Source organism: Grammomys surdaster, unplaced genomic scaffold (assembly GCF_004785775.1).
Source record: "Grammomys surdaster isolate TR1022 unplaced genomic scaffold, NIH_TR_1.0 216, whole genome shotgun sequence".
NCBI classification, from domain to species: Eukaryota; Metazoa; Chordata; class Mammalia; order Rodentia; family Muridae; genus Grammomys; species Grammomys surdaster.
Window position 1 is genome coordinate 1,582,597 of NW_021604661.1, and position 22,863 is coordinate 1,605,459.

Below are 22,863 nucleotides of genomic sequence, written 5' to 3' on the forward strand. Positions count from 1 at the left end.
AGAGAGAGAGAGAGAGAGAGAGAGAGAGAGAGAGAGAGAGAGAGAGAGAACAGAGAGAGAGAGAGGGAGATAGAACAGAGAACCTTGGAATATCCAGTTCTAAATGGGATATCTCCATCAAATCTCTCTGTTCAGAGCTCAGGAAACCCCAGGGTAGAGAAGGTGGAAAGAGTGTAAGATCCAGAGTGAATGGAGGACTCCAGGAGAACAAAGCCATCTGAATCAACACAAGCAAAGCTCATATGAACTCACAGAGACTGAAGCAGCAATTACAGAGCCTGCATGGGTCTGTACCAGGTCCTCTGATTATATATGATAGTTTCCAGTTTAGTGTTTTTATGAGACTCCTGAATGTGTGAATACATGGGTCTCTCATTCTTTTGCCTTATTTAGGTTTATTTTCTTTCTGTTGGGCTGCTTGGCCTAATTTCAGTGTGATGGTTTTGTCTTATTATATTTTATTTTGTTATATTTTGTTGTTATCCCATAGAAGCCTGTTCTTTTCTGATGGGAGAGAGAAATGGAGTGGATTCAGATCGAAAGAGATATGGTGAGGAACTGGGATGAGTAGAGGTAGGGAAACTGTAATCAGGATATGTATCAATGTATGAGAAAAGACCTCTTGGATTTTTTTCCTTTGATAAGTATGTAGTGTCCTTCCCTACTTTTTCCTGATAAGTTTTGGGTTGAATTCCATTTTGTTAGATATCAAGTGAATACACCAGCTTAGTTTTGAGTCCATTTGCTTGGAATATCTTTTTCCAATCCTTATCCATCCTTGATGTTAAGGTATGTTTCTTGTATGCAATAGAAGGATGGATTCCCATTTTCACATTCATTCTATGAATCCGTGTCTTTTTATTAAAAATTGAGACCATTGATGTTGAGAGCAGCCAGTGAGAAATGATTTTGTTGTTGTTGGGGGTGGTAGTGGTAGTGATGGAGACAATGTATGTATGTGTTTATCATATTTTGATTTTGATGATCTGATATGATTTATTTCCTGTATTTTCTTGGATGTAGTTAACCCCTTTAGCTTCGAGTTTACCTTCTAGTACCTTCTATAAGGTTGGATTTGTATATAGATCTTGCACAAATTAGGTTTGTATCATGGAACGTTTACTTGGTCTCTTTCTCTTGCCTTGCAGCTTTTAATATTTTTCTTTGCTATGTATATTTGTTGCTCTGATTATTAACTACTGAGGGGGTTTTCTTTTCTGTTCCAATCTATTTGGGGTTCTGTATACTTCTTGTACATTGATATACATCTCCTTCTTAGGTTAGACAAATTTTCTTCTATGAGAACGTTTTCTGTGACTTTGATCTGTGTTTTTCCTCCTTCTTATTCTATACCTATTATCCTTAGGTTTGGTCTTTTCATAGTGTCCCAGTTCCTGAATGTTTTGTGCCAGGAGTTTTTTTAGATTTAACATTTTCTTTGATAGAGGAATCCAATTCTACTGTAATATTTTCAATGCCTGAGTGAAGAGACTGATGGGAGAGATTTTCTCTTTCATCTATTATATTCTGTTGATGAACTTGCTTCTGCAGTTCCTGTTTGAATTTCTAAATTTTTCATTTTCAAAATTCTTTCAGCTTGAGTTTTTGTATTGATTCTATTTCTAATTCCAGTTTTTGATAATTTGTATTGATTTTTTAAAAAAAAAATTTTCCTGGATTTTTAAAAAGGAATTTATTCATCTTCTCTTTAAGGACCTCTATTTCATGCATAAAGGTTGTTTTAAGATCATTTTCTTGTGCTTTAGCTGTGTTGGAATATTCAGAGCCTGCTGTGGTGGGGCTACTGGATTCGAGTATAGGCACGTTGTCCTGGCTGTTATTGTGTTTTTATTCTGGCATCTAGCCATTTGGGACTGGGAAGATTATATTCCTAGGTGCTGGTATCTGGTCTTATTGCTTTAATTACTGTTCAGTAGGTGTTTTGTTCCTTGTTTTCTATTTTCTCTGTATTTATTAGAAGAGTGCTATGGCTGTGTGTTGCCCTAGAAAAATTTCTGGGGTCTTGATGTGTGTGGGGCACTGGGGGTTCTAGGACAAATGTGTTTCTGGGTATTGAGACCTGACAGTAATGTGAATGGGCTGGGGTGGGTATGGGAGGCTTTATAAGAGGAAGGAAAGCAGGGTGTTCCACAGGATCTGCTTATTTGGTCCCCTGAGAATGAGGGCAGAGAGTGAGGAGAGGCCACAGCAGAAGTTCTGCTATAGACCTGGGGATGAGACTGGGGTGGGGGTGGGGTTGGGATTAGATTTAGAGGAATGGAGAAAGAGGTAAAGATCTGCAATTAGACTGCTTGTTTCTCTTTTTGGAGTGGTCTGTGGTTTCCCAGGGAGTCCCTGCTAGAAGTGTAGGCTGGGACAAATCAATGAATTTGGAGATGATCTGTGTGATCCTCTGGAGATGGCTACAGGCAGGCAAAGGAGGCTACAGCAGGTTTTCTACTACAAAGCTAGGGATGAGACTGGGGAATTGCACTTGGAGAAGCAGAGGGAGAGGTGAAGATCTACAGTTAGGTTATCTGTTTCCCTAGCCAGAATGTGTCTCTTAGTTTTTAACCTTCCTAACTGTGTCTATAGCACAGTATTTCTAAAGACCAGTTCAATATAGTTCTGTCTGTATGTGCATGCCTTGTCGTTGACTCTATTCCCAAGAGCATATGTGCCAGCTTTCCTATGTCCCAGTGCCAGTTTACCTTGGCAAATGTGTATCCCAGTGTTTACCTTTCCCAATGTTTGTCAGTCTCTGCATCCATGTATCTTGGTGGTATTTTATAATGTCCTGTCTATATACCTCCGTGTTATTTCTTCTAGTGTTGGTACTTTGTTTTGTCTCTAAGATTAGTTTTCCATATGCTTCAGTTTTTGTGCCTGTTCTTTGTATTCTAGTATCTTAGGTTCTGTGTCTTCCTTTGTCTATGTATACCAGCATCTCTGTGAACCAGTATTTGATTACTATTGCCTCTGTATTTCTGTGTATCTGACAGCTGTCATAGAGCTTGTGTGTGTGTGTGTTAAATATTTGTTCGTGCCAGTGTGTCTGTGTTATAGTGGCTATGTGTGTTTTCCTTTGGCTGCGTGAATCATAATATCTATATGACAAATACTTGAGTTATGTCTGCATAATTCAGTTTCCCAAGATTTATGTATACCAATGTTTCTGTGTCCTGGCGTGTGTGGTTTCTATGGTATGCTGTGATCTAGTAATTGTATGTCCTTGATTTTCAGTAAGTCTATGGGAGTCTATTTCCAACTCTATAAATACTAATCTATGCCATAAGTTCTATCAGTCTCTGTGTTTCAGTACCAACCTAGCCATATGTCTGGGTATTCCCATTTGACACTGCATTCCTTACTTCTGACCTTATCTCCATGCACCATAGCTGTATATTTAAATGTCCATGTATCCTTACTCTTGAATGTACCAGAGATTCAGCATGTCCCAAGCTTCTTTCCTAGTGTCTGTGTTTTCCTGTCTCTGTGTGACCGTAAAGCTCCGTGTCTCACTAACTGCTGCATAGCTAGTGAGTTGCTATGTTTTGAGTGCTCATGTGTGGCTGTGTGCCCTTTGATGTGTAGCACTTAGTTTTTGGGTATTCCTAATTATTGATCAGTGCTTCTTTACATGTCTGTCAATTTTTGTATATTCATAGTTCTTCATATGTATTTGAATCTTTGTGCATCCCTGAGTCTGTATACCTAGAATCTTCACATGGCCTTGAGTGCATTTGCATGCTACCTAGTGGCTAGACAAGGTGACTTGGTAGCCACTAGTCTCTGTATTCCACTCTCAATTTGTTCTTATTTCTGTGTGACCCTAAGTCTTTGCATATATTGGATACTCTGTGATCCAGCATATGTGTCCCTGTATTCTTGTGTCAGTGTCTCCCTGAGTTCCTTTGTTCCAGACAGTGTTTGTATTCTCACGGTTTGCATATGATGCCGTCCATGTGCCTGATATGGAAGTGTCCCCGAGCTTGTGCATCTCCAGAACTTCCTTTCTCCGTTTTTCCTCTCCTCCATCTATTGTTCCCACATATTTGCCAATGTCTCTCTGTGTTTATTTATAATATTGAAACTGTATTCTCATAGTCCCCTAGTATTTGTCTTGGGTTCCACATGGCATTCCTGTTTTGTGAGTTTCTTTGAGTATTTCTCTGCATCTGTTTTGTTCTACCTCATCATTTTCAGTTTCATGTCTTTGCCTCCTTATTTTGACTGGAGTCCAGAGCCAGGCTTTTAAATCATTGAACCACTACCTTTATGTCTTTAGGTTGAAATCACTATTATCATCCTTCCATCTGTAGCTGTTATTTGTTGCTCTGTGTGACCTATTGGTATCCTTGGGTATATCTTGATTCAGCATCTTTGTACACCTACCTTTCTCATTATGCTTCTGCCCACTAGCCTACATTCTGTGCCTAGTTTTCGTTCTATCTGTACCTTTCTAGGCATATCTATATTTGTTTATAAATTTACCCTAGGTCCATGTGGCTGGATTTGTGGATTCACATTTCCATGTCTACTCCTGTCTCTGAATTTTTATGCTACTCCCTTGTTGTCACTGTACCACTGGGTCCCACTGTAGCTCAAGTGGTACCCCACCTTGTGCTGACTGGCCTGATTTCTATCTCTTTTTTTGTTGTTGTTATTTTCATTGTTCAGAGGTCTTCTTTCTTTGTATCTGGATCTTGGAGTATGTGGCTCTGTGACATTGACTCAGTCTTTTGCGTGTACTAATATCATGGAATCTCGGCCATCACATCAGTAAGTCTGCAATGTCTGCTTCTGCAGCCTGCATGGCTGTGCCTTTGCACCTCTGCACAATCATTTCATCTCCATCTCCACCCGTGTCTGGCAATCAGAGTGCCAGTGGATTTCCATGATTCTACATTTTTGTCCTTGGTTATTTTTGGACTGTGGTCCTGATCAGTGTCCTTCTGGCTGTCATATTCTTGTGTCTCTGTGATCTTAGTCTTGCCCCTCCAATATGAATCTCTGTATTACTTTGTAAGTTGTTATGTCTCAGTTCTTCGCATATGCCATTGCATGTTTTGTCCAAAGTGTTTTTTTTTTAAATCTCTTCGCATTTCTGTGAAGGGACAGTAACTCAAAGACATGGGAACACAGAATCTCAGCAAGAAAGCATGTCTTATCTCTGATAAAGTCACTCTAACACCTGTCCTTTTCATGCCTTTGTGTCCATATGTCTATGTTTCCCCTTTTGTTGTTGCTGTTGTTGTTTGAGACAGGGTCTTGCCTTAGAGCACATGTTAGCCTTGATCTCACTACATAGCTCAGACTCACCTTGAAATTGAAGCTGCTTTCCTGCCTCAGCCTTCCAAATGATAAGATCACTGCCATATGGCCCCACACACAGCTGTCCATTCCCATTCGTGTCTTTGTGCATCTTTTTCTGCATGTGAAGTACATCTTTGGTTGCATGTATGTATGTTGCCTACTGTTATTTCATGGTTATTTTTGTTCATTTATTCTACAAATATTTATTAAGCACATACCATGGGCCATGAACTGTGGCTATGCAAAGGAATCAGAACAGATTCTTGCTCTCCAGGAGCTCAGTTTCAGCTGGGATCCAGATGAGCAAACATGATTATCACACAGTATCAAAAATGCTGTGAGCTTGGAGGGGCCAAGCGGGCACCAAATTCAACCTCATGGAGGGGCCAAAGAATGCCTTCTAGGGGAGGCGATAACTAGTCTTGAAAGATGAAGTGCATTTACCTAGATAAAGCAAAGGAAGCCTGCCCCACACAGAATGATGAATACACACAGAAGTCCAGCAATGGCTAAGATCATATCTTATTAGGGAAATTCCAAGACAGAACCAGTCACTCAGTGAGGTTTGGGTTGTAAGAATGACAGTCTATGAAAAGAGAAGATGAAGTTGGGAAGGGGATATTGAATTGGGGTGGGGGATTGTGGGAGGAATAGAAGGAGGAATAGGGGCCTTGATATGATCAAAATATACTGTATACATGTGTGAAATTCTCAATAAAATGAAAGTCACTTCCAGGAATCATGCAAATTTTAGACATGTGTGAAATTCTCAATAAAAAGAAAGTCACTTCCAGGGATCATGTAAATTTGGAAGGAATAGAGACTATAAACAAGACAAAAAGAGCACTAAAGCTTTTAGGGCCAAAGTTCTGCTCAGCTTTGTGTATCTTTATGTATCCTGGTGTATTTGTCATGTAGCACGTGCATATGCATCCTTTATGTGCATTCCCATGTACCCAAGTCTGTGTCATTGCTGATTCCATGCCATAGCCTCTGGATCTCTGGGTTCAGCAGCCATCACAGAACATAGGCAAGGTAGGGCTGACCCAGCAGTCGCTCCACATGAGAACGTTTCACCAGCCAGCATGAAGTCCAGCGGGGAAGCAGCCTTGGTGACTCTTTCAGTAGCCTCTTGCCTAGTACCACTGGCACGTCCAGGCCATGGTGCTTCTGTAAATAAGACCCAGCAGGTCCTGTTACCAGCCGGATGTCTGTGTGTTGAAACTGTCCTGAGGGAGAGAAGATGTAGCACCAATTAGATCTCTAGGGAGGCCTGTGAGCAGGGAATCTAGAAGAAAAGTAGCAGGGTTAGAATGGCAGGCCTACAGGAGGGGAGAGGCTAGACATTGGGGAAAACATGAATAAGCCAGATGGGACAGGGGTGTGTCATGGAGTGGAGAGTCAAGACAGCAGAGATAAAGAGAGCATCTGGTCTTGGAGAAAATGGGAAAATACAGGGGAAGAAGAGGTTAAAGGAGCCATGGGGAGGTGAAGATATCTATCCAACCTACTATCACTGCTGCCGGGGTCTTCTGATTTATAGTCTAGGTACCTACATTCCATGTTCACAGGAGCCTTCATTCAGATGGTGCTTTAAAACACTAAGACCTTGCTGTGTCTTTTCTCTGTTTAGATCCTTTCATGACTCCTCTGGTGCCTTTGAGATAAGGTCAAATTCCTCACCTTGACATTCTGCTGGATCACGCCAGCTCTAGCTCCTGCTATCGCCATTCCTTTCCCGTATGCTCCAGCTTAGCCTGCCAGAGGCAATGCCCTCCCTCTTCTCAGAGGTGTTTCTTTTTGGTGTTGTTGTTTATTTTTATTACATTTATTTATTCACTTTACATCCCAATATCAGCCCCTTCTCTCCTCCCAGTACCCCTCATGCAGATCCTCCCCCCCATTCCTCCCTCCCTTTCTCCTATGAGAAGACGGAGCTCCCTTCTAAGTATCAGCACCACTACTCTCTCCCTCCCCCCCCACCCCACCACCCACATCAAGTCCCTGCAGGATTAGGAGCATCCTCTTCCACTGAGGCCAGACAAGGAGCTCTGAGGCTGGGAAAATATCCCTACCCTGGGTCACTCTAGCTTTCTGTGCAGCTCTCTGCCTTGCACTCGCCCCTCCCTGTAAGCACTTTTCTATGTTTGTCTCTGTCTTCTTCCCTGTCAAGTTGGGATTACTGACTGTGAGGGGCCCACTAGACCTTCATCCTAAAGACGGTTTTTGGGCTGGGGAGAAGGCTTCTGAGCTTCATAACCTCTAGGCTAAGATCACTTGCTCTCCTTGCTGAGGTCTGGAGTCCTTTAACTCTAGTTTCAAGGAACTTGAGGCCCTCTTTTGTCCTCCAGGGCTACCCAGAATACACGTGGTGCACAAACAAACATGCAGACAAAACATTCATAAGCACACAAAAATAAGAAGAAAGAAAGGAACGAGAAAAGAGGTTTCCGTTAGGATTGGTATCCCCTGGTTCCTCTCTGCCTCAGAAGCACTTACCCATCAGGCCACGTGCTGAGGGGCTGAGACCTGAGCCATTGACCACATAGAACCCCAAATGGGGTAGCTGTAGTGTGCTGGGGTGTCTGTACTGGTGACGAAGGATGAGGAAGTTGAGGTGGGGACCAAGGCGGAGGGTGAGTTGGGCTCCAGAAGCCATATGGAGCTCCAGCTGGGGCTTCTTCACCAGAGCAGGTTGGTTCCAGGCTAAGCTCAAGGTGCTCTCACCTTGCACAGATATAGAACTGCGACTTATTGTAATGGTGTAGGCCCGGGGTTTATCTGAAGTGATTGTGATGATATGGAAGTATGTCCGGGTCTGGTCTTTATGACCTGGTCTTGATGGTGCTCCAAGCAACTGCCCACTCACATGCAGCCCTGTAAGGGGGAAATGCAGGCCTAGAGCACAGGAGTTCACTATAGTGTGCCCATGGTAACCTAAAGCACAGGCAAGTGTGAGGTCGCAGGGTCCAGATGACATCATTCAGATTTGAGGTTAGAATGTTAGCTCTTATGTGGAAATGCTTTCATCATGGTCCACCCCTGAGCTGTAGCATGTAGTATGTGTGCACATGCTTACCTTAATGTGGTTGTTTGCATGTGAGTGTTTGCCCACTGCTGTGTAAATCTGTGTATTTGGTTATATTCCAATGAGTATCTCTGGGAATATCAGTGCATCAGCATGTTTGAAATTTTTCAATATGCATTTTTGATTGTATGATTATGTATGTCTGGTTGTTTGCGAGATATGCCAACATGTATAAAGTGTTAGTATGCATGTATCTAGATGCATGTCAGTGTGTGTCAGGTGACTATTTCTGTGCACTAGTGTATTTCATGTGTCTGATGGGGCAGAGAATGTGTGCTGTCTCTCTGTATTTGACTCCTGGGGATTGGGATGAATCTGGAAGCATCAGAGATTCTATGGCTGAATTGTTGATATGTATGGGTTACTGTGTGGTACATATTTGCATATTTATGAGTACACAGAATGTCAAAATGATTTACCACATGTCCTGGTATGTATTTCTGACTATCTTGGTGGTTTTATGAAAGTACCTGTTTTCACTTTTAAAATTAATCAATTAATTAGCTAATTAATTGATTAATTTTTGAGCAGCATTTTACTATGTAGCTCTGGCTGTCCTGGTACTCACTATGTAGACCAAGCTGGCCTTTGACTCATAGAGAATTCTACTGCTTTTGCCTTCTGAGTGCTTGGATTGAAGGAGAACACCACTATGCTTGGGTTTAGTTTTATTTTATATTATTTATGTGTATTTATACATAATTATGTATGTTTTAACTGTATGTATGTGAATCATGTTCATGCCTGGTGCCCATGGAGGTCAGAAGAGGGTATTTGATCTCCTGGAACTGGAATTACAGATGTCTGTGAGTCATGTGTTTGTTCTCATATGCATTCTTGCATATTACAATATATTACAAGATACTATATGTAATTATATATTTTATATGTTATAACGTGTATAATTACATAGAGCATATATTGTAATATAGTTATATGATATATATGTATTATATACATACTATAATAGATACATATATTACATGTATGTATATAATACTGTAGAAGCCCTGAGGCCTCCTAGAACTGTAAGCCAACACAAACTCTCTTTATAAAGTATTGCCTCACATATGTGATTGTCTTATACACTCTACTATAAGATGCACTCAATAAAGTGCTAAATGTCTAGAGTTGTTGACAGGAGAACACTCAGTTGTGGTCTTGTGTGGAAATGGAATCCTTGGGGTTCTCACCTGCCTTAGGGTCCTCTATGAGCTTCACAAGGTCCCCTGGGCGCCCATCCAATGTAAAGCAAATCTTCTCATCTGAGTTAGGAACGTGAATCACAAAGTGGGGGTCCCCATCCACTGTAAGGCAGGAGATGAAACTGATGTTATGAGTCTTAAAGAGATGGCAGGAAGGAGAAGAGGGGAATTGAAAGGCCATGTCTATTTCCAAGAGTGAGGAAGAGGGAGGAGAAGAAAGAAAGGGAGAAGGTGAGTGGGGAAGAGAGGGAGGGAAAGAGGGAGAGTACCCGGTGTCAGTCCCAATGCATAAGGGGTGGGGGCGAATGGATTACCAGAAGATGAGAAGGTGAAGATGCCTGGCCATGTGCCTGCAAAGGATTGAGGACATGAATTGGTAAGGAACTGATCTAACACATCCTCAACAACCCTGGGTCCCTCCAGCTTCTGGGTCTTAGGTAGAAACCAAATTCCTGAGCTCAGTATTTAAATCTTTTCTGAAATTTATTTCTCCAATTTTTTCTTTATGCTTTATCCCATCCCATCTTATTTATTATTGTTTGTTCTTTAAGCCATGGTCTGAATATATAGCCCAGGCTACACTTGAATCCTCCTTCCCTCACACATGACTATCGCACTAGACCTTGAACTAATGGTTGCTATGAGTGCCTGCTCGTTGTTTGCATCTTCCTGGTTTTCTTGCCCTTTGGAATGTTTTCCTCCTATTTACTTTTTTCTTACTCAAGTCAATTTCTAGTTATTCTTTGAGGCCAGATCAACTGATGGATGGATGGATTATTAGAGAGCAATGTTCTAAGAGCCCTGTCCCCTTTGGCTGTCTTGCTCCATCTTGCTGAGTGATGGCTCTCACTGCTTTGAGATTCTGCAGCGTCAAGGAAAGTCTCAGGAGATGCAGCCACTCAAGCAGACCAGAATCCAGAATCTTGAGATGAATAAACCCCTCTTCTTTACAAATTACCCATGTTGCAGCATTCTGTTACAGCAGGAGAACGTGGAAGAAGGAAATGGGTGCTGTCTTTTTTTAAACAAAAATTGCATGTTTTGATCATGTTTCCCCTTCCAACTCCTCCAAGAACCTTTTCACCTCCCTACACACCTGACTTTATATTCTCTCTCTCAAAAGCAAAGAAAGAAACAAACATAAAACCACAAGAAACAGAAAATTGCAAAAATGAAAATAAAAACCAAATGAGACAAATAAGATAAACTGTCCAGACCAAGCAACATGAGGCCAAAGGTCTACAAAAACACCATTGAGTTCATCATAAACAGAGGACCTACCCTAATGCGTGGCTGATATACTCAGCGAGATTGCATTGAGAATACTGATTCTCCAATACATGTTGTTTTAAACTGCCCCCACACTGTCAGTGAGAGTTTCAGATGCCACTGAGCAGAAAGAGGGCTTAGAGGAGTCTTGGCTAGAAGAGCCCCTTGTTTACCTTTTACAAGCTCCTTAGAACTTTCCTCAGCATCTATGTCATGTTCAGCAACTTCCAGGAACCTCTCAGAATTGCCATCCCAGTGTGGACTTCCTGCCAAACACAAAGAAATCAAATGAATCCTTCCCACGCCTGGGACAAAGAGAAGACAGGAGATAGCACTGTGCGGCCCAGGCTTGCCTCCAACTACTGACTCTAATGCTGCAGTCTCCCATGTGCCAGCATTCTATGTGACCTCCATGTCTGCTCCTTCTTTCCTTCTAACTGGGCAAGTTCCCAGTGGCTACCCAAACTGACCTGTTTATGTCTATATTCGTCACAACCTTTTTCTTTTCTTTTCTTTTCTTTTCTTTTTCTTTTTCTTTTTCTTTTTCTTTTTCTTTTTCTTTTTCTTTTTCTTTTTTTTTTGAGACAGGGTTTCTCTGTGTAGCTGTCCTGGAACTCACTCTGTAGACCAGGCTAGTCTCGAACTCAGAAATCCGCCTGCCTCTTGCCTCCCAAGTGCTGGGATTAAAGGCGTGCACCACCTCCGCCCCGTCACAACCTTTTTCAAGTTCAGATTCAAATTTCTTTCTCACAGCACCTATATATTCATCTGCTCATTCACTCATTCATCCAGGCACTGCCTAGGCATCAGGATATGATGGTGAGAAAGACAGATGTGGTTTCTCACCTAGAGAAATAGCATAGTCATGATTATCAAGGGTAGGAAATGCCATACAAAATAAAACTTGAACTGATCAAGGGTATCATACATGTCTGACGTGGCCTGTGGAGGAGGATGGGCAAGGAAGCTGGTCTAAGATTCAAGGCACAGGCCGGAGAGGTAGGAGTAGGGAGGGAATGAGGACTATAAGAAAGGACAGGCCAGGTGAGCATCAAGGAGAAGCAGTAGACAGAAGTACCTGAGTGATGACTAGGGAGGGCCCAGTGGGAGGAGTGAGGAAGAAATCAGAGTCTAGAGTTCAGAGGATGGATGGGGACGTGGGAGAAGATGAAGTCAGCCATGGTGTGGGCATACAGAGATCACCATGCAGGGCCTTGCAGGTCATGAAGAAGACCTTGAACTTTATTCCAGGAGTCATGGGAAATCCTAGAGGAACATTATGTAGGAAAGTGGCATGAACTTGTTTGTCACAAACAGGGAGATTAGTGAGGAGGCAGAGACAGCTACTTTAGATAAGATGGTAGTGTTTGTCTGATCTGTAATGGTGGCAGTTGAGATTGTGGGAAGTCAGTGGATTTGGGGAATAGATGAGAGATACAAGCACCAGGATGCAGAAGTGGGTTGGATATTGGGGGAAGTGACAGACAAGGTATGTCAAAGATGTTGTCATATGTCTGTGAATTACTACTGCCCTTAACCCTTTTTAACCCTGCGCTATAAAGTAACCCAAGAGATCCCTCTTCTTTCAAAAAAAGCAGTCTAGTGGGGTGGCAGAAACTCATTTCTTTGGGGACCAGGATGTATGGGTTTTAGTCTCTGACTAGCTGTGTGACACTAAACAAGTTGTTTCACTTCTCTGTGCTTCCGTTTCCTTGTGTATAAAGCACACATATCAATAATTCCTCATGGGACATTAAATGCTGGATTAGACACATAAAATGAAGAGAAGTGCCTGTACGTAGGGAAATCTGGAAAATAGTACTTAATAGTCTTTGGGAAATGTACCTGGAATTGCCATTATTTTCTATAAAATTTATTAAGTGGGGCTGTTCACAGCGCACAGAACAAGAAGAAGACCTGTCTTACCTAGTGATGCTCCAATTTATACTACCACATTCCTCCCGTGCTTAGGAGTTAGCAACCATTCTCCTTTTCAACGAGACAAATGTCAACTCTAGTTGGACCAGTTTGCTTCTGTTTAGCCTTTCCAGTCTTATTTGCCAAGGCCTCTAAATTCTGTGCCTAGGTACAGAGGTCTAGAAATGTTAACTAGTCCAAAGTCCCAGAGCAGTCAAGGAAGCTTCTGGAGCATTACTAGAATCCGTACATACTTCATCTACTCTCAGCTCCTGCTTTCTCCACATGCACCTCCTCCCACTCTGGCCTGGCCTCTTGCCAGCAACACTCACCATCTTTGTCAGGAGTGAGGAAGGTATAGAAGACTGGGGGGTTCAAGGACTCCACGAACTTGGACTCTTCCACTGATTCTGACAGCAGCTGGAACTTCTCTGGGAGAAGGTGAAGACTGATGCCTTCCGTGAGAGTGCTGGAAGGCAGCAAGATTGGGAGGTTTAGGGGAGTTGCTTTCTGGCATAGGAGCAGAGCTGTTGGGTAGGGCCATTATTGGAATCCCTGGCAGAGACAGTCCCAGAACTTACCTGTTGCTCTTGGGTCCTAGCAGCAGGTCTTGCTGATTCCAGAGTCTTGCAGTGGGCAGCAGAGGGGTCAGAGTAGGGGTAAAGGGAGAAGGGAGAGGTTCCCTAGGAATAGAGGTAGCCACAGTGTTGCTGGGACTTGTGGAACTAGTGAGTGTGTTTGAGAATGTGCTGAGGCTCTGAGGAGCTAGTGGCCTGGATCTAGTAGGCAGTGGGATTTGGGTGCGATAGGGAGTTGGTGTCCTGGACTTGGAAAGTAGTAAGCTAGGAGAAGTTTGCTGAGATGAGACACTAGGTTTATGCGATGAAGGGATTTTAGGAGACTTGGGTAAGACAATCCCTGGTTTAGGGTGTGGTAAATTTGGGGGAGTCTTGGGAGCAAGATCCTTGGAGCTGAGGAGTAATGGGTATTTGGGTATCTGAAATGTGGAGATAGATTTGGGCTGTGGCAGGCTTTGGGGTGACTGTGATATAGGTTCCTGTGATACAGGAAGGTATGATGGGGCATCTGGTGTAGGGTGGGCATCTGATGAGGCAGGGAGTTTGAAAGGAGTAAATGGATTAAAATGTTTCATGGTGCCACCTTTGGGCTGGGCAGGGCTCACAGGATTCAAAGGCATGATATGTGTCCTAGAATTAACCAGTGATGTGATGCCAGGATTCTTGTGTGTTGAAGAAGCACTGGGCTTCTGAGGCAATTGGTCATTAGAATTGGAAGGTACATAGGCAAGAGGTTTCATCTTCAAAGTTGGCAGTGCCAAGGTGCTGGAATCTTGGGCTGGAATTTGGGGCTTTGGTTGTACTGAAGTCGTTAGGCTATTAGACCACCGACCCAGTGTCCCGAGCTCCTTGGAACTAGGCCCAATCAATTGAGGGGCAGTAACAGTAGAGGTTGGTTTTGTGGGTCTTGATTTGGAAGGGACCTTGACAATTGAGGCTGTTTGAACTGTGCCTGCCCCTAGTCTAGCCCTGTTGCTGGATGAGGGTGTGACTATGCTTGTCTTGGCCGTAGTGGATGGCTGGGTCATGGCTTCCTCATTGGTCTTCTCGAGGTGCACCACAACCAGTGAAGTCAGAGCTGTGACAAAGTTGTATTCAAGGGATAGGTTGAGGGCTTTGGCAGCCAGCAGACGGCGAGTTGTGGTGTTCCTGGCTTGGAAGCGTGCCTTCAGCAGCTCACCAATAGTGACATAGGCCCACAGGCGGCGGATAAAGTGGGCCACATTGAGGGCAGGTTTCCCTGGGCAACCAAAGGCTTTCTGGCTGCTGTTGGTGGCTTCTTCACTATGGTGGGCCACAAGAAGATGACCATTTGGGCCACGGGCTGCCAAGTGGATGTCCAGTTCCTGCTCACCTGGCTGCACCTTGCCAGCCACCACCAGCTCTGACCCACAAAAATAGTTAGGGAAACGGGCCCTAGAGGAGGCCCCAACCAAGCCACCTAGGTAGTCTAGGTGCACATCTGCTAGGAGAGGCCTGGAAATCTCTGCATAGAAGCCCTCTAGTTGCAGGGCTGCATCAGCATCCTCATATATATGTCTTGCTTCTCCCTGGTTCTCCAGGGACAAACGACGCAGCAGTGAGAAGTCAGCATCATCTCCAAAGGCCAAGCTGAAAAGAGATACCCTGTGGGCCAGTGCCTGGCGGATGTTTGAAAGGATCACACTGGGAATTGTCTCACCGGCTGTGGGCTCCCCATCTGTCAGGAACATGATAAGAGGAATCTGCCCCACACCACGGCCCTTTCCAGGCTCCTGGTTGCTATGGTTCAGCACTGAAGCAGCTGCCAGCAGAGCTGCATTGATGTCCGTCCCTAATCGGGGAGCAGACTGTGAGACCACGTTCTCAGGCCATTTCTTACCCCCACTAGAGACACACTCCCAGGCTCATCCTTCCCACGTTATCTTTTCTCACGCTGTGCTGTTCCCACTGCTTATCCATCCTAACTCCTTCACTCTCACCCCGGCTCACGTGACCTGATAGTGGGGCCCATATGTCCTTGTTTTTTATCACTCCCTGTTTCAGACCATTCTTTCCCAGGGTGTGGGGAGGGGAGGCAGAAGGGAGGCAGGATTGTTTCATTCTCTAGTCAGATGACAGCCATGTAAAGATAGAACCAGAGCCTTTCTTGCTACAGGGGAAAGATGGCTTAGATGACAGAGGGAGTAGATCTTGGGAGAATTGAGTGATTATTTGAGACAGAATTGAACAAAAGTCAGAACCAGGAAAAATGCTCGGAAATAAAATGTAACACTTACAACCGTCTGCTTCCATGCGACTCACGTAGTTTTTGGCACTATGGATATTCTGGACAGTGGCCTGGATTGAGCCTTCAGCTTTCCAGATGTTAACTGTGTCAGAAAATGTAATGATGTTGAAGGAGTCACTGGCTTGCAGATCACTGAGGATCGTGTTCATGGCCTTTTTAGTCTGTGGGAAAAGGGTGAAGGAGATAAAACTAAAACGGAGCCCCATGAACTTGAAAGGCTCTTTCCACAAGACACTCAATGCTCTTGTAACCCTTTTGACCTCATCTTTCTGTGAGTTGAGGTGTCAGGGCTAAATGTTTGTTGGGCTTTATGGTAGGCCTAGAAGTTCACTGTTCAATGGAGAAAAAAAAAATCAGTTCTTATCTTGCAAAAGGCACATTTCAAATGTTCAATGACCACATGTGGCCAGTGACTATTGTATTGGATAGTACAGAATTTGAGACTGTCATCAAGAAATTTCCAGTGGAGCCACAATTGGTGATGCATACCTGTAAACAGCACTTAGGAGACTGAAGCTGAAGGGCTATGAGTTCTAAGACAGCCTGTGATACATAGACTGTCCGAGAAAACAAACCAAATAAACGATAGAAGAACGATCCACTGTGACAGCTTCACTCTTGAAGTTTCTGGTTCTGTTCTTTGCAGGGCTCCTTGGTCTGTATGGTCAGTGGTCTCTGACTTTGTGATGCTGGGTTGAATGACTTCACTCCCTTCGAGCCAGATAACCCTAGGATTGCAGAGCTGTACACCTGGCTGCCCGGCTTCCACCTGCTTAATTTCCACTTAGATCTGTTGCTGATTCTCACCCCCCCATTTCCTTTCTCAATAGCCCCTGGATAATCCAGATTCCATTCTAACTTCATAACTTGGCTCTTGTGCCCTTTAGAAAGCACACCATTTCTCCTTTATTTATTCACATCTTCAATGGTCTTTCACATGCCCATTCTCTAGAAAGCACTTTGTGGGTTATCTGCATTCATTCATCTCACCTATACAGTCTTTATTCCAGACTGTTCATTAACACTCTGATATGGAATATATTTACTCTCCAGCCACATATCAAATACTCTGAGAACAAGACTCAGAATGCTTCCACTTCTCTCTCTTTCCTCCATGACAATATTTAGCATAGAGCTAGGCATATAGAAGGTTCCATAGCAAGTAGAGTCCAGTATTAGGTACCATTTATAGGACACTCCAATGGTCCAGACATCGTTGAATACTTAAGGGGTATTAGTTCATACAGGTGTTACAGAAGCATACTGGGAAAGGCATTAATATTATCCATATTTCCAAGTAAGGGCACAGAGACTCACTAAGGCAGAAAGAGTCACTGGCTCAGGCTCACACAGCTAGTAGTTGATGGATCAGACACAAGTCAAACGCTGAGAGGTAGTACGGACTGGCATTATATAGCTCAGTTACTATAGTGGTGTTTTTTTTTGCATCCATGAAGCTGTCTATTCAATCTTAAGTACCACATAAACTGGACATCCTGGTACATATCTAGAATTCCAGCACTCAGAAGGTGGAGGCAAGAGGATCAAAAGTTCAAGGTCATCTTCAGCTACATAGTGAGATTGCGGCCAGCCTGGGTTATCATGTGAAAACTTCTTTGACAAAAAGAGCGTTAGGCTTTAAAAAAAAAAGCACTAACATTTTACAGAATTTAAAAGGGAGAGAGTTATAGATTTCAGAGGCAGCAAGCAAAGTCCTTGTTACCTGCTGCAACTTAGTTCCAAACATGGAGCCGCTCACATCAATAACAAACACCACATTCTTCTCTACTGGCTGGAGGCCTCTGGGGGCAAAGTAATGAATAAAATAGCCACCATAGACCTGGATAAAGAGAAGGGGAGCCAAGAAGCACGATGAGAGCCAGTCCTAATTAGGCCCCTCTCCCTCTCCTGCATGACGCCCTGCTCTCTCTTTCCCAGGCCAGCTCCCTCTCCCTACTTGTGTGTGTTGGCCTGGCGTTTATCTGCACACCAGAACGGAACCTCTGCTCTGCAGACCTTCATCCCAGGCCGTGCCCAGAGCAGCAGAGTGAAGAAGACAAGCTTGGGGCCCAGGCCTACAAGGGTCAGCATCTTTGGAATACGTGAGTTCCTGTCCACGAGGCAGCCTGACTTGCACAGGCTTGAGGGTCCCCGGGGACGGTTGTCTGGGCTCCAGGAACGGAAAGTATTGTTTTAACCTCCCTCGACAGAGTGAGCCGGGGGCCCAGTTCATTGCTGCCAAGGGCTGGGAGCTCGCAGGGCCTCCTTCTCCTCCTAAACTCTCCTTTCTGCTGTTGCTGGGCAGAGCAGGGAGGGGAGGAGGAGGCAGAGGCCAACAGAGCTTATGTGTGCAGAAGGGATTGGTTAGCACCAGGTGCAGATGCCTTGGGCTGTCCTGATGTGATTGGCTGCTGGTCCCCTGCCCCCACTCCCATCTTTCCCTCTGCAGAGCCTGAGGGCTGGGTCAGTGGAGGGAAGAGAAAGAGATGGGCCAGGAGACCCCCCTCAGGACCAGTGTCCTCTCCAGCCAGAGAGGCCTAGGCTGCCTAAGGGTCTAAGCTGTCCTGGAGCTTACAGCTTGAGGCCTAAGGAAGGCCTCAGGACTGCCCAGGAACAGCAGTGTTTGCTGCAGTGCGCTCTCAGTCACACAGTGAGCTAGCTCCCTTCTTTTCCGGAAGAGAGAGGAATGGGAAGAGGAAATGCTTTCTCCTCCTTCCCTGCCTCTGAGTTAATTCACATGGAATGGCAGGCCTGTCCCCACAATCCTGGCTCCCTGTCCCCTTTCCCCAAGGCTTCTATCACTCACCCGCCCTGTCACTGCGAAGAAGCCATGAGCAGAAACCTTGAGGGCTCCCTGTTCCCGGTATGTGTGGGGGAGGGAAGTGAGCCTACAATGCCTGACCCCATTCTAAACAGTTTTGTGACTAGCCTATATCCTGGGTACAAGACTGTCCAGCAGACTCTGGCAGCCTGCTCAGGCAATCATGCCATGCTGTCAGCCCGGACACACATTGAAAGGCACCAAGTCACACAAGCTTGTGCAGCCCACCTCGATTTCCAGAGGGGTCCATATGCTCAAGAATGGGTCCCTCCTGAGGAATTTGGGGTCAGGTACCCCGAGCTTAAGGTCAGGCCTGCCGAATTCAGAAGCTACTCTGAGTGCTAGGTGGGCACATTGTCTCTGGGTGACTTTGCTTCCTCCCTTTCATTATAGTGCTGGGTCGCCACTTCAGACTCCACATGACAAACCCCAGGCCATAGCACCCCCTGCCCCTTCCCCCACTGTGTCCCCCTCACTGGCCACATGAAGAATTGGAACGTTCAGATGCCTCCAACTTGGAGGGCCCAGCAACACCTTTGCTCTCTCCACCAGCAGCCTTGCTATGCTTTCCTCATGGAGACCATCATCATCACCAGGCTCCCTTGCCATCACATCTGAGAGACAGCCTGGCCTTCTAACCATGTGGCCACCCACCCTCACTGCATTGAGCTGCTGCAAACATCCAGGGCTGCCAGGCCTCTTTGCCTCAAACCAGCCATATTTAAAGTGTGGACTGCTTACTCTCAGACTCCCTGTCTTAGCGCAGGCCTTCCACGCTGCCTCTTTGCAACAGCCATAACTGCCACGAGTCTCCATATGTATCCTTGCCTTCAGTCTGCATAGGCTGCCTCCTCCCCACAATACCCTGGGCCTTTCCCTTCACTCCAGGCAAGGTCTACTCACTATTGCCACAGAACTTTCCATGTTAGCTCTTTCAGGAAGACCATCCTGATACCTCCTTGCCTGGCACCACTCACATACTGCTTAGCACAGCACTTATGGTTTATTTGATCTCTGATGACACCACAGATCTGTCTGCTTGACAACCAGGAGCTAGGTAGGGGAGAGATTGGGAGCTGAGGCCGGCCGATCCTTTCCGAGTTTCCAGGGACAATGAGTAGGACCCTGGGCCTGAGTACTTTGCTGGTGGATGTGTCAAGACAGGGAAGAAGGAGCATGCTTGTTGCCAGCACCGCATGGGGTGGGGTAGAGAGAGAACCGTGGGTCAGAGGTGGAGGGATGGAGATAGGACGGGGTTTACCAGGGACAAGCCTGGAGAAGCAGGAGCTGACCAGTGGAGGAGGTGGAGGTAGACACAGCCAGGGCACCAGGGAGCCTGAGCAAATCAGTGCTCCTGTGCCCTGTGGGACTGGCTCAGGCACTAGTGGACAAAGGTGCTTGGTGACCTGGAGCCATTCAGCAGGGTGGTTTGTGTGGGGAGCATTGCAGGAAGGCAGGAAGACCTTCTGGGAGCTGACTTCTCAGGCTTTGGCTAACCCCATGAGCAAGCCTGGGGTCTGGGGTCAGATCAACCATGATCTGTTGGAACACAGGAGCTCCCCTCTCCTCCAGGGGTGTTCAGCCTCAGAGGTCACACACTGCCTGTACAGGAAGGGGCCTTGTGGTGGGGAACAAGTGTGCAGAAGTCAGTCAGACAAGAAAGCCAAGGACAAGCAGACAGAGTGAGACATACAGAAAGTATGTGGCCCAATTACTCAGCAATACCTTGCTCTGCAAAGGGGCTGCTTACTGATACAACTCGCTGACTCTGTTCAGGCCCTGTTCCAAGTTCTCCAGTTGGTTGTGTCTAACTGTGCTGTGTGTACATGGTTCCCCATGAGGGAAGCCTCATGCCTTGACCCCTCTCACATAACCCTAGAGGGACACCTCCTATAGCCTAGAGCATGGCTCTGGCCCCAGTCACCGTGTGCCCAAGAACTCTGTAGCTCTGGGGTCCAGGTACCTGCACGTCTCCAATGATGTCGTCCATGACCACATCATAGTAGATGGTGAAGTCAGCCATGATGCCTGAGCTGGAGAAGGCAGACTGGTCTTGCAGTGTTGGGGAGAAGGTGATGCGGACACAGGTCTCTCCCCTCTGTATCCTGGTGGATGGGGGCAAGTCACCCTCACCTGTATAGGCATCCGGGTGACACGGAGGGCTCAGCAGAGAGAAAAACCATGGATGGGGACAGTAAGAGCTCTGGGCAATGATTGGGGAGGGTGAGACCTGGAACCCCTGGCACTCCAGGCTGTCCCGCTTGCCTAGTATGCCCTTCCTGCTGCCCACTGTCACTCTGTCACAAGCCCCTTTGGTCAGCTCCTGCCCTGCCCCATTCCTCACACTCTGTCTCCCAGACCCAGCCCTCCCTCAGCTCCCAGCACCATGAGGTAGAGGATCTGTTCTCCACTCACAACCTCTCCCTGCCTCACTTCCCACCCCACCCAAGGCCTGTCTCTGCAGGCCTCCCATGCCCCCAGCTCCAAAGGGAGTCTCAGTCTCCTTCTCCTGAGACCAATGTAGTGGGTGGAGAGGACAGACAGACACAGTGGCAGGGCCGGGCTCCTCTCCTCTCCTTCCTGCTGTGAGACAGGGCAGGCTAGCAGGGCTCTCCTCTGAGACACAACTGCTGGCCTTTCTTCCCTCTATTCCTCCTTTACTCAGAATGGTGCCTCTGAATGAGTCTCTCTGAGTCTCGTGAAATCATGGCAACTTTTGGTTCTGGACATTTGCTCAACTGGTGTCAGGATCAACTCCTCTGGAATTTTAGTCCAAGTCAAGTGTCCACTTAGAAATGTCCCAGAGCCTCCCTTTCTCCAGAAAATAGAGACTTGGGAATTCAGTTCCCTCCTCCTTCCTGCTCCAGCTGTCAGGAAGCTTAGGGGCAAACTGAGCCCCTTGCTCTGAGGGCCTGGTCACATACATTCCCTGGGCTTCCTTCCTTCCAGGCCTCTTTGTTTTGTTTTATCCCCACAGGACTACTTCTATCCTCTGTTTTAACCTTTAAGGAGAAGGGGGAGGGTGCTGCCATTTATAGCTTGGGGCTCAAGCATGCAGGCTGCTAGACTCAGCTGCCCTGTGGGCTCAGGTCCCTGATAGTGCCCTGTGTTCCTGGGCCAGTTGCTGGCCAATGCGCTCTGATCTCCATAGCTACAGTACAGTGGTGCCAGTGGCTCCTGGGTCATTGTGGCCTGTCTTAGGGATTCAATGTGGGGTTAAGGGAAAAGGCCTTTAAAAGCACACCTGTAACTTTGTGAGTGTCAAATGAAGGGAACTGTTACCACCTCCACCAGCATTCATTAGGGTACTATATGTCATATGGAAAGGTCAATGTTCTCATGTTTTGCCATAGATCTTAGTGTGTGAGGGGGTTTCAGTAAGAATGACCTCTCATAGACTCATATTTTTCAGTGCTTGGCCCATAGAAGGTGATCTATTAGGAGTTAAGGGCTCGTTGGAATAAGTGTGGCCTTCTTGAGTGACTTGTGTCACTGGGTGCAGTTTATTTAGGCTCAGGTGCTCAATCTAGGCTAAATGTGTCTTTCATTTATGCTGCCTTTCAATCAAGATGTACGACTCTCAGCTCCTGCTTTAGCACTATGGTCTGCCCACATCCTACCTTCTTGCCATGGTGATTATGGACCAAAGTTCTGGAAATGTAAGCCAACCCCAGTTTAATTTTTTTTAATGACTTGCTGTAGTCATGGCATCTCTTCACAGCAATTGAAACCCTAACTAAGCCATGGTATTACTTTCTGAGAGAGTGATCACCTGGCATGAACAAGGGCCTAGGCTCTTTCCTCAGCTCTAGTAAAACAACCTGTGCTTTTGGTCCCAGATCATAGATTTCCTCTCTTTCATTTAACAGTTCAACGAAGGGTAGCATATAGCCCTATATTATGACAGAGTCAATCTGGCTTTCGAACCCAGCTTGCACCATGCTGTCTTTCTGGCTGTGCAGGTCCCTATCAGCTGGACCCTTTAGTGCTGAAAATCTCTGCAAGGGTGTCCTCTTGAGCTATGTAATTTCCTTGTTTCTATCCCTTCAACTCTCAGGAAAGTGTTTAAATTGGTTTAGTGGTCCCCCAGCTTGTCTTGATATAAAGTTCACTTGAGCCTCCTTAAATGTGGAGGTTTGTGGTCCTAACCCAAGCCTATGGAACCAGGCTCCAGGAGCATAAGGTACTAGATTCTGTGTTTCCTTAAGCTTATATCCAGGTTGTACTGCAGTCAGTCCTCCTTTCTTAATCCTACAGATGGACTTGGCAGTAAGGCTATTAGTCAAGATGCTTTTCTGTTCTGCATGCTGTCCCAGAATTACTTGCCCTACCTTTCTGCTTTTTGTCTACTCTTTGTGGTCATTTAGGGAAAAGTAGGACTCCTCCCCCATGGTTTCTAT

At 45.7% G+C, this 22,863-nt stretch overlaps 1 protein-coding gene across 1 annotated transcript in view; it reads right to left on the bottom strand.

The window, feature by feature from the left end:
- Positions 1 to 6,333: 6,333 nt before the first annotated feature.
- The window catches only part of Itih6 (inter-alpha-trypsin inhibitor heavy chain family member 6), a 30,213-nt gene continuing 13,683 nt past the window's right edge, over positions 6,334 to 22,863 (bottom strand). Inside the window, 10 exon segments of the mRNA XM_028772621.1 lie at positions 6,334 to 6,545; positions 7,816 to 8,193; positions 9,598 to 9,711; positions 9,924 to 9,959; positions 11,052 to 11,144; positions 13,128 to 13,290; positions 13,292 to 15,186; positions 15,632 to 15,803; positions 17,366 to 17,482; positions 20,427 to 20,596. Coding sequence (XP_028628454.1) covers positions 6,334 to 6,545; positions 7,816 to 8,193; positions 9,598 to 9,711; positions 9,924 to 9,959; positions 11,052 to 11,144; positions 13,128 to 13,290; positions 13,292 to 15,186; positions 15,632 to 15,803; positions 17,366 to 17,482; positions 20,427 to 20,596 — 3,350 coding nt within the window.